Genomic DNA, 14,276 nt, shown 5'->3' on the forward strand with positions numbered 1-14,276 from the left:
TGGGTCTTATAATTTCTTCCCAGTTGGAAATAATCCAAACAGGTCAGTTTTCATTGCAAGAATCAGTTTCCCAATGGAAAAAAAAATCGCACAAAGGGGATCTTTTCTTTTTCCTTTGCCAAGTCACTGATGATGACCTTTGTGGACGGAAATCAGGCAAGGACCTACTAAAGCAGGGAAGTCAGAGAACTGTGTTCAGTCTCTAAATTCCGCATTGGTTGAGGCCTGGGGAGGAGTCCAGAACTGAACCCAGTCCCCCCACCGCACCCCACCCCTATAAACGTAGCAAAACGTAGCAAAAGCCACCCCGCAGTGGCCAGTACGGGGCTCAAACCCACAACCTTGGTCTTACTAGCACCGCGCTCTAAGCAGCTGAGCTAACCGGCCACCAAAAGCTACCTTCTCAGTCTTTGCTGAAAGTGTCACAGAAGCCAAAACCAATTCAGTATTTTTTCCCCCCAACACGAGCCAGAAATTCTCCCTCTTCCCGGCCCCGCCTCCCCTGAATGTGCCGGCTCTACTTTATTCAGTGTCTTTTAAAAATACTCCCCATTTTAGCTTTCGTTTGTTACTTCTTAGAGAAATAATAACAAGACTGGAGATCCAAGCTCTCTCACCATTCAGCATCAGGGTCTCCTCCAAGGTCAGGTGGGTGTAGGGGAACCTCGCACACGTAGGATAAAACAGACCCATCTATGGCCAGTACGGGGGTCGAACCCGCGACCTTGGCGTTATTAGCACCACGCTCTAACCGACTGAGCTAACCGGCCACATGCTGTGAGGGGTGCCCCTACTATAGGGATGTAAACAAAAATCAGAGATACAGTTTCTTTAAGTTGGGAAGGGAGGAGAAGGGGAGGGGGGTAGAGAGGAGGGGAAGGGGGAGGAAAATGGGAGACAGGGGTGGGGGGAAGCAGAGAAGTTTAATATGTGGCTTGAATGGGAGAACTTTCCTCTCCCAGGTCTTCCTCAGATCCCAGTTCTGACCCAAAAGGATTTGGACCAAAGCGGCCGGGCGGGGCTTCCTTTCTCCGACCTACGTGTCTTTTTGAAATTGGTTTCCAGGAGTTCTTCAATCTGGACGCAGATCCTTTGTCACACGTATGTAGTGTGAATGTTTCCCTTGAGACTTTTCCTTCTCTTTCCATTTCTTAATGATGTTTTTTAATTGCAAGTTTTTTTATGAGAAGTTTTAAATTTTGATAATGCCAATGTATCCTTTTGGTAATGTCAATTTGCTCCCTTTTTAACGTATTTTATGCTATTCTTTCCTCTCTAAGAAATATTTGCCTACTACAAGGTCATAAGTAATTTTCCTGTTTTATAGTTTTAGCCTTACATCTATGATACCCTTGTATTAATTTTTGAGTATGGTATGAGATAGGGGTGAGGTTAGTCTTTTCCTCTTAGCTGGGAAGCTCAAAGAATGCTTGGGAAGAGAAAATACTCTGCACCAAACCGAGACCCATTCCGATATCAAGTTGCAAAGAAGTTCGCAAAAGAGATTGAGAGAAGGTCTACAGCATATCCAATTGTTCCAGGATCATTTGTTTTAAAGACTTCCTCAACTGATTTGCATTGGCATCTTTGTAGAAAATTAATTGCACAATTGCACAAAAAAACCATAAACTACCTAGGAATAGGCCTAACCAAAGATATAAAAGATCTGTATAGGGGCGCCTGGGTGGCTTAGTCGGTTAAGTGTCTGACTTTCGCTTAGGTCATGATCTCGCGGCTCGTGGGTTCGAGCCCCGCATCGGGCTCTGTGCTGACTGCCAGCTCAGAGTCTGGAGCCTATTTCAGAATCTGTATCTCCCTCTCTCTCTGACCCTCCCCTGCTCACACTGTCTCTCTCGCTCTCCTAGAAATAAATAAAAAAATATTTTAAAAAAATCTGTATAATGAAAACTATAGAAAACTTATGAAGGAAATTGAAGAAGACACAAAGAAATGGAAAAACAATCCATGCTCATGGATTGGAAGAATAAATATTGTGAAAATGTCGTTACTACCCAAAGCAATCTAAACATTCAATGCAATCTCAATCAAAATTGCACCAGCATACTTCTCAAAACTAGAACAAACTATCCTAAAATTTGTATGGAACCACAAAACACCCCAAATAGCCAAAGTACTATTGAAGAAGAAAACCAAAATGGGAGCCATCACCATCCCAGACCTTAGCCTCTACTACAAAGCTGTCATCATCAAGATAGTATGGTATCAGCACAAAAACAGACATATAGACCAATGGAATAGAATAGAGAACTCAGAATTGGACCCACAAATGTATGGCCAACTAATTTGACAAAGCGGGAAAGAGTATGCAATGGAAAAAAGACTGCCTCTTTAACAGATGGTGCTGGGAGAACTGGACAGCAACATGCAGAAGAACGAAACTAGATCTCTTTCTCACACCATACACAAAAATAAACTAAAAATGGATAAAGGACCTGAATGTGAGACAGGAAACCACCAAAACCCTAGAGGAGAAAGCAGGAAACAACCCCCTTGACCTCAACTGCAGCAATTTCTTGACACATCCCCAAAGGCAAGGGACTCAAAAGCAAAAATGAACTATGGGGACCTCATCAAGATAAAAAGCTTCTGCACAGCAAAGGAAACAATCAATAAAACTAATAGGCAATCGATGGAATGGGAAAAGATAGTTGCAAATGACATATTGGATAAAGGGCTAGTATCCAAAATCTATAAGGAACTCACCAAACTCCACACCCGAAAAACAAAGAATCCAGTAAAGAAATGGGCAGAAGACATGAATAGATACTTCTCCAAAGGCCATCCAGATGGCCAACAGACACATGAAACAATGCCCATCAGGGAAATGCAGATCAAAGCCACACTGAAATACCACCTCACGCCAGTCAGAGTGGCTAAAATGAGCAAATCAGAGAACTCTAGATGCTGGCGAGGATGTGGAGAAACGGGCACCTTCCTACACTGTTGGTGGGAATGTAAACTNTCTAGATGCTGGCGAGGATGTGGAGAAACGGGCACCTTCCTACACTGTTGGTGGGAATGTAAACTGGTACAGCCCCTCTGGAAAACAGTGTGGAGTTTCCTCAAAAAATTAACACTAGAACTCCCCTATGACCCAACAATAGCGCTGCTAGGAATTTACCCAAGGGATATAGAAATGCTGAGGCATAGGAGCACACGTACCCCAATGTTCATAGCAGCACTCTCAACAAGAGCCAAATCATGGAAAGAGCCTAAATGTCCATCAATGGACGAATGGATCAAGAAGATGTGGTTTATCCATAGAATGGAATACTACATGGCGATGAGAAAGAATGAAATCTGGCCATTTGTAGGAATGTGGATGGAACTCGAGGGTGTTATGCTGAGCGAAGTAAGTCAGGCAGAGAAGGACAAATACCATATGTTTTCACTTATACGTGGAACAGGAGAAACTTAACAGAGGACCGTGGGGGAGGAGAAGGGGAAAAATACTTGGGGAGAGGGAGGGAGGCAAACCATGAGAGACTCTTGAATGCCGAGAACAAAGTGAGGGCTGATGGGGGTGTGGGGGAGGGGAAAGGGGGTGATGGGCGTGGAGGAAGGCACTTGTGGGGATGAGCACTGGGTGTTATAAGGAAACCAACTTGACAATAAACTGTGAAAGAAAAAAAAGAAAATTGTGTGTGTGTGGTGCCCGTGTGTGTGTGTGTGTGTGTGTGTGTGTGTGAGTCTGCTTCTGGACTCCGCCCTGCCCCACTGATCTGTCTGCTTATGTGTGTGTAATGCCCAAACCACATCGTCTTCACTGCTGCAGCTTAGTAGGCAGTCTTTGGAGCAGGAAGTACCCGTCCTCCACCTTTGCTCTTCTCTAGCCTCAGTGTGAGGGGTTTGTGTGGTGCGGGGCGCAGGCGCTGGTGAGGGTGCATAGAACAGGCATTTGCTCGACGCCCCTGGGGTTCTCGCCCCGGATAAGGCCGTGCTGCACCCACACCGGCGCACAAGCTTCCAGGGAAGGTAAGGAGTCCCACATGGCCCCGCTTCCAGGTGGAATGTATGTGGGTCAAACCAGTGACCCTCAGAACACAGTGTGTCTACATTCTCGAGACTGTTTATTCTCATTCAAGTTCACATATTTTATAGGATAGAGGGCGTCGCTGGCGAAGGAAAGCCACAGTCCGGAGGACCGCAAAGTTAGCAGCTGTCTTGCTCCTGAGAAGAGCTTTGTGCTCTTTGAGCCAGTAGACCAGGAGACTTGGGCTTCTGGAACACCAAGGCCACGTGAAAACGGCACAGGCTGTGAAACACGAACTCACAGGGCCGTGCATACCAGGAGGGCACCGTCCCCTGGCTCGGGGACGGCGCATTCTAGTGCATTCTAGTACAGAGGGGCTGAACTAGAAAGAAAATAAGGTAATTTCAGGTGGTGCTTGTGGCTAGGAAGCATGTAAAAGAGGTAATGTGACAGGGAGTGACTCGGACACAGAAGCAGTCAGCAAAGGCCTCCTGGAGGTGACATTGGAGTTGATCCTGAATGTTAAGGAGGAGGCAGTCATTTAAAAGTCATTGAGGGAGGGGCGCCTGGGTGGCTTAGTCGGTTGAGCGTCCGACTTTTGCTTAGGTCATGATCTTGCGGTTCGTGGGTTCGAGCCCCGCGTCAGGCTCTGTCCTGGAAGAGTCAAAAGGGAAAGTCCGAAGGGCCCGTACGTAGCCCCGGGGAGGATTTCCGACTTTATTCCAGGTCTAGTGGGAAGCGTTTGGAGGGCTTTTAGCAGAGGTGACCTGATTTACCTTTTGCAGGAATCACCACAGTCTGCAGAAAGAGTGGATAGTAGGGGCCGAGTAGGGGCCAAGGACCCCAGGAAGGGAGAGTACCTGGAAGTTTCCATCCTCCCCGAATTCAGACCCCTACAGACGCTAGTGCTGGTCTACAGCAGTCTCCGCTGAATAAAAGGAGGCTGCCCAGCCGGGGCTCAGGCCGCAGACCCCTGCCGACCCCCAGGTGAGCTCAGCACCCGGGCGGGGGTGCTCAGCCTGGCGCCCTGCACACGCTGGGGCAGCTCTGAGAATGCCTGAGGCGGCGGGGCCCCAAATCCGGGGCCATTCAGGTGTCAGGGTGAGAAGTTTGCAAAGGAGAGTGCGGGCAGCTGCCTCCGGCAGAGCGTGCGAAGCGCGACGTTAGACCTCCTTCCTTCACGCCGCACAGACACTGCGCACCCACCACGTGTGGGACCGCGGGGCGCGTGCTGAACATACAGACGGGGGCCGTCCCGCCCAGGGCGACCCGGTGACCGAGGCCGGGGTCAGCGGGACACGGTCAGGGTTCCTCACCGCACGGCGGGCTCGCGGCTTCTGCACCAAGCCCTCACCCTGTCCTGACTGGTCGCCTCTGCCCTCCCCAGCGCCCCAGGCGCTCGCCTCCCCGGCTGGCTGCCCCCTGCCCGTTCCCAGGACCTCGCCCGGAGCGAGGGAACCGCGGCTGAGCAGGCACCCCTGCGAGCGGGCGCACCCCCGCACACCCCGGGGCTCCCCTATCGGGGAGGCTTGACCAGGGCCCTGAACACCAGGGTGGGAAACGGCTGAGTGAAGGGCAGGGAGGGAGATGAGGAGGCGGGGAGAGAAGGGCAAAGATTAAACGGCAGGGGAGAAACAGAAAAGGCCTGAGAGGCGGAGAAGGCGCGAGGAGAGAAGGGAGAGTCTGGAGAGGGGAACTGAGGCAGAGGCGCACTAGGCAGGGCAGACAAGTTGGAGAGGAGGCGAAGCGGGACACGGACTGACACAGGTCACAGAGGTAAACACAGGGACAGAATGACACACACAGAGATCGAAATGAGGATATTCAGAGAAACAGGAGAGAGCCGAGACAGACAAGAGACAAGGAGAAAGCAAGAGCCCGAGGAAGACGGGGCGCATGAGGACAGGGAGAAGCAGGCACACGCCTGAGTCGGGAGGGAGGGGTGCGGCAGCGAGCCCGGTGGCCCAGGAGCCCAGCAGAATTTGAGCTGCCGCACATGTGACATCTGACTTAAAATACCAATATTCCTCGGGGCGCCCGGGTGGCAAAGTCGGTTAAGTGCCTAGACTCTTGATTTTGGCTCAGGTCATGACCTCATGATCGTGAGGCCGGGCTCCAGGGTTCAGGTCTCACCGTGAGGCCTGCTCTCTCTCTGCCTCTCCCCTGCCCCAGAGAGAAGCCCACTGAGTGTGAACCAGGTGCTCTCACCAGACACCTGATTTTCTGGCGTCCTGATGCCACACTTCACAGCTTCCAGAACTGTGTGAAATAAGCACCTGTTGTTTATAAGCCACCCAATCCCCAGTGTTCTGTTATCGCAGCCTGAGCAGACCAAGCCAGAAGCTGACTCCCTGTCCCTTCCGCACCCTAGGAATCTACCAAGGTCGCTCTGCTTTTGAAAGTAGGGAAAAAAAATCAATGGGAGGTGGGTCCAGAATTATATTTCACGAAGAGGCTTTACTGCAAGATACTTTAAACAATAAAAAAAGATAACCAAGAAACAGTTAATAAAATGCTCCCTGCAAAATAAAATGAAATACCAATATTCACAGTGAGAATACTCCTCCTCTTATACTGCTGGTCGCTCTCAGGAGTGACGAGGTTGGCAGCAACAAGTCGGTTGTGTGCAGACCAGATTCCTGGGAATTTCCTCTTTCGAAACAAGCTCCGTTCTCCCGTCCAGGGAACAAGGTGGCCACGTGCGCGGAGTGGCAGTGGCGAGGGTCCGGGCCCTCAGCTCCCGCCCGTCGTCTGGCTCCGCTGTGCCAGCCCGAGCCAGGTCTGCAGCCGCCTGACGATGCTCTGCGGGGAGACGCTTGAAGTCAGATTCCAGGGAATGGAGGGCAGGGACATGCAAATCAACACCCAAACGAGATGCTAATTTCGCGGAGGGAAGGGACATGCAGATCAACATGCAAACAAGATGCTAATTTCGCAGAGGGCAGGGGCATGCAAATCAACATGCAAACGAATGCTAATTTTGCGGAGGGCAGGGACATGCAAACCAACATGCAAATGAGATGCTAACTGCCCAGAGCCGCAGCCCTCTGACCTGGCGCCCCAGGCGGAGGTTGGAGGAGTCCGACGACGTCTCGGGTGCCATGTCCACGCAGTGGGAAGCACCCGGGATGAGGAGGGCGGACTCCGAGGACTCCGAGGGCCCCGAGGCTGCTGTCACGCTTAGTGCGTGCCAGGGGTCCGTGTCCCCTAGAAAGGAAGGAGGAATGGCATGCCGCGCCGGAGTTAGGTGCCCACCCAGGGGTCAAGGTTCTGAGGGCCGCTCACCATTAACGAACAGGACGCGGGTGGCCCCTGGGGTCTGGCCGCCGTAGTAGGAGTTGGTCTGGGCCACGGCCTGGGCTACGGAGGAGCTGGAGAGCCCGAACACCTGCTCACAGAGCTCGAGCTGGGAGGGCAGCGTTGGGAGCTGGGAGAACGGGCAGCTGGGGTCCTCACAGGTGACATCTGGGGGGGGATATAGTGTGGGGCACACGGCCTTTAATAGTCATTACAGGGCCTCCCCTGGTGCTGACCCAGGCAGGCCCTACCCCCCTTGGGTAAGCTCCCAATCCTGGCAGAGAGAAGCTCCAGCCCACAGACCGGGACAGCCCAGACTGGTCATGGGGGGGGGGGGGCTGGGAGGCCTGGGCTGCCAGGGATCCCAGAGCTGGCCTGAGAGGCTTCAGGACGGGCCGCTGCCAGGGATAAAAGCTTAAGGAACAGGAAGATGGAAGAGAAAGCAGCATGAACAGGGGGACAGCGTGCACACAGGTCCGGAGGGACCAGGAGCGCAGGATTAAAGCACAAATTGGACCGTGTCTCCCTTGCTTAGGATCCTTAGCTCCCCCGCGCCCCCAGGCTAAGTCTAACTCCCTTAGCCTCACGTTCACCCACTCCTTTCTTCACCAGGTAACGATACGTACTGTCTGCTCACACGCATGGGGGAACGGAATGGGGGACACAATACTGTCCCAGGCTGTGCCATCACAGGGCTCGCGGTGCACGGGGGAGAAGGGAAATGGGGTCTGTAGGATGAGACAGCAAAGCGCTAAGGAGACAAACACGGAGCTGGGGGGGGCGGGGGGAAGGAAGCGGGCCTCTTTCCAGCAGTCAGGTAAGGCTCCCTGAGGAGGCGGCATCTGGTACTGAGACTTGAAGACGAATAAACTGTGTGATGAGAGGAAGCTGAGTAATCCCAGCAAAGGGAACAGTATGTGCAAAGTTCCTGAGGGGTCAGGAAAACTGGTGTATTTGAGGGTCAGAATATGTAGTGTTGGAAGAGTAATTATAATTAGTACTTAGGGAGTACTTATTGTGTCCTGGTGTTATTCTTAGCATGTTACATATATTATCTCCTTTAATCCTGGAAACAGGATTATGGGAGGCACTACTATTACTCCCATTTTACAGACTGGAAACTAAGGCACAGAGAGAGAGCTTAGGTTATTTGCCCAAGATCATATAGCTATGAAATGGTGGAACTAGAATTTGAATGCTTCGCTTTAAATCATATCTTCATTGCCTTCAGGAGATGGGAAAAGATTTGAACTTAACTCTGGAGTAGGGGACCCAGACTGAGCAAGTAAAATTACAGGATGTCCAATTAACGTTGAATTTCAGTTCACAAATACTTTTTTAGTATAAGTATGTCTCATGTAATTTTGGGACACACACTAAAACAAAAGTTTTCTCAAATTCAAATGTAACTGGGCGTCCTGTATCATATTTGGCAACCCTGCCCCAGGGTCACTGGGGAGCCACGGAAGGAAGGACAAGGTCATATTTAGAAAAATCTCTCTAGGTGAGGGGACTGGATGGTAGGGGTGAAATGAAATCCTGGAGACCAGAGAGGAGGTGGTGTCAGGGATCCAGCAGGAGGGGATGGGGGCCTCCACCAGGGCAGCAGAGCTGGGAGTAGAAAGGGGGTTGGGGTGAACCGGAGGCTGTCTAGTGGGCAGGACTCTGGTGGACAGGCTACCGGACAAAAGGAAGGAGGCATGTAAAACGTGCGAGGGTTTCTAGGCCAGTGACTAGGGAGAGGGTGGGGCCGCTCCTGGGACAGGGACACAAAAAGCAGAGTGCAGGGACAACCACTCGTGTGAGGGCTGTGTGTGTGAGCGATTCTGGCACATTCTACGACAGCTGTGTGCCCTCTAGCCCCACACCTGCGGCTAAAACTGGCAGCGTGGCCAGTGTCCTGTGGAAATAGAAGCAAGTCCAGACGGGGAGGCAGCCTGTCCCAGCACGGAGCAGAATGGACGTTTCCGGGACAGGGGGGCGGGCCACTCACAGAAGCCGAACTCAGTACAAGTCTGGTACAGCCACTGGCGGTCGCCCACACCGGACACTTGGGACTCCGTGACCTTCAGCTGTGCCACTGTTTCTGCTCGGGAAAAGCTTAGACATCTCTGGCCCAGGCTGTGCATGACGACCTAGGGGACAATCCACACACACACAGGTAAACTCCTCCTGTCCCAGCGAGTCAGGGCCCAGGGCCTGAAAGCACACACAGGTCCCTACAAGTCCAAGGTCCGAAGAACTCCGGAGCTCTCCTGGGAGTCAGGGGTCTGGGCGAGAGGGTGCCTGGGTCCCTGTGGGTTAGAGGTGAAGGCACTAGGTGACTGTGAGACCCTGGGCGAGTGACCATCTCTTGGAACAGCTGTTTCTGGCCGCGGATCCCGAGGCTGGAATCCGGGCTCTAGGAGAGCTGTGTACCCAGGGCTTCATTCCTTCGCTCCTTCCGTAAACGCTACGGGAGCACCTGCGGAGCGCCGGACTCCGGGGCAGGCCCGGGAGCGACCGGACAGGACGCGCATAGGGACCAGTCGTAGCCGCTAACCCCTGCAGAGCGCGCGCTTCCCCCGCCCGACTTCTCCGCACCTCCCCGGGCCCTGGGGCGTCACCCCCCCCCCCAACCTCACGGACGGGGAGGCCACGGTCCGAAGGGGTCACACCCGCCCCGGGTGGCGCAGCGGAGCAGGCGCCCCGCCGGCGGACTCACCCAGGCCGCTCACCTGCGCTGCCCGCCGGAGCCCGCGGTAGGGCGCGGAGTGGCTGCGGTTGCCCGCGTCTTGCAAGAGGAGCCCGCACAGCCGCCGCACGCTCAGCGGCGCCCCCGCCTGCGCGTCGTACTGCACGGCGCCGCCCACCACCGCCTGCAGCGCCCCCAGCAGCTCCGCCCGGTCCTCGGCGCGGCCCAGCGGCGCGCAGGCGCCCAGCTCCGCCCGTAGCGCCGCGCGCGCCGCCCCGCCCGCGCGCAGCCGCCGCTCCACGTCCGCGAAGGCCGCGGCCGCCGCCGCCCGGCACTGCGAGGAGCGAGGGGCCCCGCTGGCGAGGACTCGGGGTCCTGGCTCTCACCTCTCTCGGCCCAGGACCCCGAGTCCTAGCCCCAGCGCCCCACTTCCTCAGAGGTCCCGCCCGAGGCCCCGCCCCTTGACTGTGCTCCTCCCGGCCGTCTCCTCGGGCCCCGCCCGTGGCGGAGCCTCGCCCTTCTGATAGGGCTGTCCCTCAAGGCCCCGCCCCGCGCCCAGCCTCGCTCTCCTGATAGGGTCGTCGCCCCAAGTCCCGCCCCGCGCTGAGCCTCGCCCTCCTTACAGGGTTGTCCCCAGCGGCCCCGCCCCGCGCTGAGCTCGCCCTCCTGATAGGGCCGTCCCCCCTTGGTCCCGCCCCTCGCGGAGCCTCGCCCTACAGATAGGGTCGTCCCCGCCGGGCCCCGCCCCTCATCAGCCCTGCCCCTTCTCTCTGTTCCGCGTCCCCAAATCCGCCCCAGTTCCTGGTCTCGGTCCTTCCTCCGACCCCGCCACCTTGCAGACTTCACCGTTTTTCTCTCCCCCACCTTCCGAGGCCTCCCGTCCCACTACCCCCGCGGACTGGCCCCGTGTGCTACCTCCGGGGAGCCTCCGACAGCCGCGCTCGTCAGGCTTCGGGACACCACCTGTGGAGGGAGCGCGGGAGGAGGTATCGGGGACCCCCCGCCGCGAGGACCCTGCGCCCGCCGCCCGCCGCCCTCACCTGGTTATACTCGGAGAAATCCAGCACCGCCCGCACCGGAGCGGAGGAGGCGACAGAGGCGAAAATGAGGTGGGGGAACTGGGGGAGGACAGCCGTCGTCAGCGTGGGGGCCGAGGCCTTGGGACCCCGGCCCCGCCGCCCCCGTGTCATCTGCCCGCACTGCAGTCGCAGGCAAGTCTATCCGCTCTACACGTGAACCCTGGAGATGGCAGCTTGTGGAAAGCCCTTCGGGGAGCAGAGGAGGGTGTGTGGGGGTGCCTGGGGGGAGGGGGTACCCCAGCCACCCGAGACAGGGCCCCGCCCCCAGCCCGCCCTGAGAGTCCCGGGGACCTTGAGCCGGGCCCAGGCAGCCAGGGAGCCGGCGTAGGAGCCTCCGAAGCAGATCCAGAGGCTGGAGGAGGAGACGTTGAAGAGGCGGCCAAGTGCGAGGCGGGCGGAGGCCACGTCAGCCAGCCTAGGGACAGGGGGCAGGCGCGGTGGGAATCCCCGAGAATCGACTCGAATCTCTGGGAATCCCGAGGATGCCTCCTGCACGGGCGGGGATCCAGAGACCCGAATGGGGTGGGGGTGCGGGTCGGGGGCGTCTGGTCAGAAGCCAGGGCCCTTGTCACTGGCTGTTTGAGCCCTGATCTCAGCAAGTGCCGATCTGGGCCGGAGGAGCCCCCCCACCTCCCGATCGCCTCCACCTTCCTCAATGTGGGCCACAGGGGGGAGGGAGGGTCGGTCTTCCAGGCAGTGCAGGCAGGAAACCTGACGGATGCAGGGAGGGGCTGGGGGCCCCTGGAGGAAGAGGAGACACCATCAGAAATGGACAGGTTGCCATGTGTCTAACATCCTCTTTTCCAGGTGCTTCTAAGTGTCTTCCCGGACTTTCTGAAGCAGGTTGCACTTAATGCCTTCCTACCGCACTTAGAAACTTAGCTTGTGAAAACCTCGGGAGACAGAGAACAGTGGCGGCACAGAGATACAGGTGGAGATAGGGAGAGATGGAGGCAAGAAGGAGTCGGAGAAAGGCAGAGACAGACACCGACAGAGAGACCAGGAGAGGTGAGTCCTGAGAAGCACTGGGGTCTGGGAGCAGGGTCCAGGGGAGGAGGTGAAGGAGGGATGGGGACGCCTGCTCCCTGCAGAGAAAAACAGGCTCAAGGCAGCAATGTGCCTGTAAGCCTGCGGAGCTGGAGCCCAGTGAGTGTGAGAAAGTGGAGATCAGAGAGGTAACGGGGACCCAGAGCCAATAGGACCGCGTGGCCCCGTGAAGATTCTGACTGACTGAGTGAGATGGGGGACCCGTGAGAGATGAAAGCTGGGGGAGTGGTGGTCTGGTGTCTGCTCTGGCCATCACTGTGGCTTCATGCGTACAAGAGACTGACGGGCTCAAGGGCAGAAACTGAAGACCAGTGGGGAGGCTGTGTCATCCAGATGCTGCTGGTCTGGGCCAGGTGGCTATAGTGAGACAGGAGAAGATGAAAATATAGCCAGAGAGAAAGAGGGAGGGACAGAGACCCAGAGACAGAGAATAAGACACTGAAAGAGAGAGGGAAACATGGACCAGAGCCCCAGAGGTCGACTTCAGGCAGTGGAGGGGAGCCATCCAGATGCACAGGTGCCAAGATACAGACATTCTCAGTGCCTTGACACCGAGCACTTCCCGGCCTCACTCACGCGTGGCGGCTGGACAGGAAGCGGAGCTGGGCCATGTCCAGGCCCCCTGCAGGCATACTCAGGCCATAAAACCTGTGCTCCAGGCCTATCACCAGGGCCCCCCAGGCTGGGGCCAGGGCTGCAGGGTGCCCTGTGAAGAGTGGGGGGGGGGACATGCGTGATATTCCTCAGCCTCCCCTGGCTGCCCAAGGACTAAGGATGGACAGAAAACAAATGGTTAAACTGGTAGTAAGTCTCCACCAGTTTACACAAAAAAGCCAATCCCATCAATAGCCTGAAGTTGGAGCTCCCTACTGTCTTCATGCTAACGCTTTGCTAGAGGGAAAACCCACCTTAGCTTGACCGTAGCTGGGCCTCCACTGAGTCTTTAGCTGGTGAAAGTCTCTTTGGAAACTTCCCTTTTGACTTTACCTCCCCCAAGTCCATGGCCTATAACCAGCCCTTCTACACGACCCCAGTGTAGCTCTTCCTGCCCACGGGCCCCACCCCGTGCTTTAATAAAATCACCTTTTTGCACCAAAGACATCTTCAAGAATTCTTTCTTGGCCGTGGGCTCCGGACCCCATGAACCCCACCTTCACCCCAAACCTTCATCAGGGGCTGCAGCCCTCCCGCCTCACCGCATGCCAGCCCAGAGCGCCCTTCCTGGCCCCCACCTGCTTCCCGCCCCTGCCTCTCACCTCTGCTCGCTGAGCCAGGCCCGAGGCTGCTCTCGCCCCCCAGATGCAGGAACACCGGTGCGTGCCGGCCGGCCCAGTGTCGGTCGTTCACCCAGTACCGCTGGGGGGCGGGGGAAGGTTAGGACTGAGAGTTGTGACCTGTCCTTATTCCCAGTTCATTGCGGTCTCTCTCCCTTATGGGTCTTTCTTTAGATATTACTAGTATGTGAAACTGGCTTGTCTGGTTATGTGTTCTTTTCCCTCCTGTTTGTCTCCTCAGCTGGAAGTTAAGGTCTGTAAAAGCAGACAGTTCGTCAGCTTTTTCACTCTGTGTCTACAGGGTCCAGGGTAGTGGCCAGCAGTGGGGGGCACTTGCTCTACACTGAAATACTAAGCGTAGAGTGAGTCGTGAGTGCAGATGATTGGGAAGCAGGGCCTCGGTGCGCTGACCTGGCGCACTGAGCACGGAGGAAGTGTGGGAAACGGTGGTTTGTCCATTCATTCGTTAGGTCCCTTCCCGTTTCTGTTCTGAGGCAGGTCTAGTTCCAAAGCCCGTGCGCATTTCTGCTAAGTAGTGAGCCCTACGTGTTGGTGGGGGATTTGCTGTTCAATCTGAAGGCCACGGAGAAGGGGGTCACCTCCGCGCCTGAGGGACAGGGAAGCGGAGGCTGGGGAAGGAGAGGGGGGCGCGGGCGGTCAAGGGCACAGTAAGGACCAGAGGGCTGACTGGGGGCCGCAGGGGCACAAGATGAGTCCGGGGCCCAGAGACGGGACACTGAGAAGAAAGCAGCACTTCCCCCCCCCCCCCCCCCCCCCCCGCCCCGCCCCCCCCGCCAGAACCCCCCCGGGGCCGCCGCGGGGCGGGGGTGCCGGGGGGCCCCCCGCCCCCCCCCCCCCCCCCCCCCCCCGGCCCCCCCCCCCCCCCCCCCCCCCGGCCCCCCCCCCCGGGG

General features: G+C 56.3%; 1 protein-coding gene and 1 non-coding gene across 2 annotated transcripts in view; both read right to left on the reverse strand.

Moving 5' to 3' along the window:
* Positions 1–696: 696 nt before the first annotated feature.
* On the reverse strand, positions 697–770 carry TRNAI-AAU. Its single transcript has one exon. It is a non-coding gene; the product is annotated as a tRNA-Ile (tRNA).
* A 5,664-nt stretch (positions 771–6,434) lies between these two features.
* PRSS16 (serine protease 16) overlaps positions 6,435–14,276 on the reverse strand; it is a 37,503-nt gene continuing 29,661 nt past the window's right edge. Inside the window, exons 5-15 of the mRNA XM_039224915.1 lie at positions 13,912–13,994; positions 13,348–13,447; positions 12,668–12,797; positions 11,336–11,459; positions 11,006–11,083; positions 10,881–10,928; positions 10,009–10,299; positions 9,285–9,426; positions 7,280–7,459; positions 7,047–7,201; positions 6,435–6,796 (exon numbers count right to left, since the gene is read on the reverse strand). Coding sequence (XP_039080846.1) covers positions 6,728–6,796; positions 7,047–7,201; positions 7,280–7,459; positions 9,285–9,426; positions 10,009–10,299; positions 10,881–10,928; positions 11,006–11,083; positions 11,336–11,459; positions 12,668–12,797; positions 13,348–13,447; positions 13,912–13,994 — 1,400 coding nt within the window. The 3' untranslated portion in view covers positions 6,435–6,727. The remainder of the gene's footprint in view (positions 6,797–7,046; positions 7,202–7,279; positions 7,460–9,284; positions 9,427–10,008; positions 10,300–10,880; positions 10,929–11,005; positions 11,084–11,335; positions 11,460–12,667; positions 12,798–13,347; positions 13,448–13,911; positions 13,995–14,276) is intronic.

This window comes from Hyaena hyaena, unplaced genomic scaffold (genome assembly GCF_003009895.1).
Source record: "Hyaena hyaena isolate Hyena2069 unplaced genomic scaffold, ASM300989v1 scaffold_1826, whole genome shotgun sequence".
Lineage (NCBI taxonomy): Eukaryota > Metazoa > Chordata > Mammalia > Carnivora > Hyaenidae > Hyaena > Hyaena hyaena.